General features: G+C 56.7%; 1 protein-coding gene across 1 annotated transcript in view; it reads right to left on the bottom strand.

Moving 5' to 3' along the window:
• Nucleotides 1–4: 4 nt before the first annotated feature.
• LOC110391861 (uncharacterized threonine-rich GPI-anchored glycoprotein PJ4664.02-like) overlaps nt 5–1,058 on the bottom strand; it is a gene marked incomplete at both ends in the record, with an annotated part of 16,598 nt that continues 15,544 nt past the window's right edge. Inside the window, one exon of the mRNA XM_021383808.1 lies at nt 5–1,058. Within this exon, the coding sequence (XP_021239483.1) occupies nt 5–1,058 (1,054 nt within the window).

Consider the following 1,058-nt stretch of genomic DNA (forward strand, 5'->3'; position numbering starts at 1 on the left):
TGACAGGAGTGGGGGTGGTTCCAGTGGAGGTGACATCTGTGGAGGTGGCACCAGTGGAGGTGACGTCAGTAGAGGTGACATCTGTGGACGTGACAGGAGTGGGGGTGGTTCCAGTGGAGGTGACAGCAGTGGAGGTGACATCTGTAGGTGTGACAGCAGTGGAAGTGATGCCAGAGGAGGTGACAGCAGAAGATGTGGCAGCTGAAGTGGTGACACCAGTGAACGAGACAGCTGAGGAGGTGACAGCTGTGGGGGTGACAGCAGTGGAGGTGACAGCAGTGGAGGTGATGCCAGTAGAGGTGACATCTGTGGAGTTGGCACCAGTGGAGGTGACAGAAGTGGAGGTGACATCTGTGGAGGTGAGAGCAGTGGAGGTGACAGCAGTGGAGGTGACATCTGTGGAGGTGACAGCAGTGGAAGTGACAGCAGTAAATGTGGCATCTGAAGTGGAGACAGCAGTGGAAGTGACATCAGTGGAGGTGACAGCAGTGGAGGTGACAGCAGTGGAGGTGACATCTGAGGAAGTGACGTCTGTGGAGGTGACATCTGTAGGAGTAATAGCAGAAGAGGTGACATCTGTGGAGGTGACATCAGTGGAGGTGACGCCATTGGAGGTGGCAGCATCCGTAGAGGTGACAGCAGTGGAAGTGATGCCAGAGGAGGTGACAGCAGAAGATGTGGCAGCTGAAGTGGTGACACCAGTGAACGAGACAGCTGTGGAGGTGACAGCTGGGGAGGTGACAGCAGTGGAGGTGACATCTGTGGAGGTGACATCTGTAGGGGTGACAGCAGTGGTAGTGACAGTAGTGGAGGTGACGACAGTGGAGGTGACATCTGTGGAAGTGACATCTGTGGAGGTGACAGCAGTGGAGGTGACAGGAGTGGGGGTGGTTCCAGTGGAGGTGACAGCAGTGGGGGTGACGCCAGTGGAGGTGACATCTGTGGAGGTGACAGCAGTGGAAGTGACGCCAGTAGAGGTGACACCTGTGGAGGTGACAGGAGTGGGGGTGGTTCCAGTGGAGGTGACATCTGTGGAGGTGGCACCAGTGGAGGTGACA

Source organism: Numida meleagris, unplaced genomic scaffold, assembly GCF_002078875.1.
Source record: "Numida meleagris isolate 19003 breed g44 Domestic line unplaced genomic scaffold, NumMel1.0 unplaced_Scaffold564, whole genome shotgun sequence".
NCBI classification, from domain to species: domain Eukaryota; kingdom Metazoa; phylum Chordata; class Aves; order Galliformes; family Numididae; genus Numida; species Numida meleagris.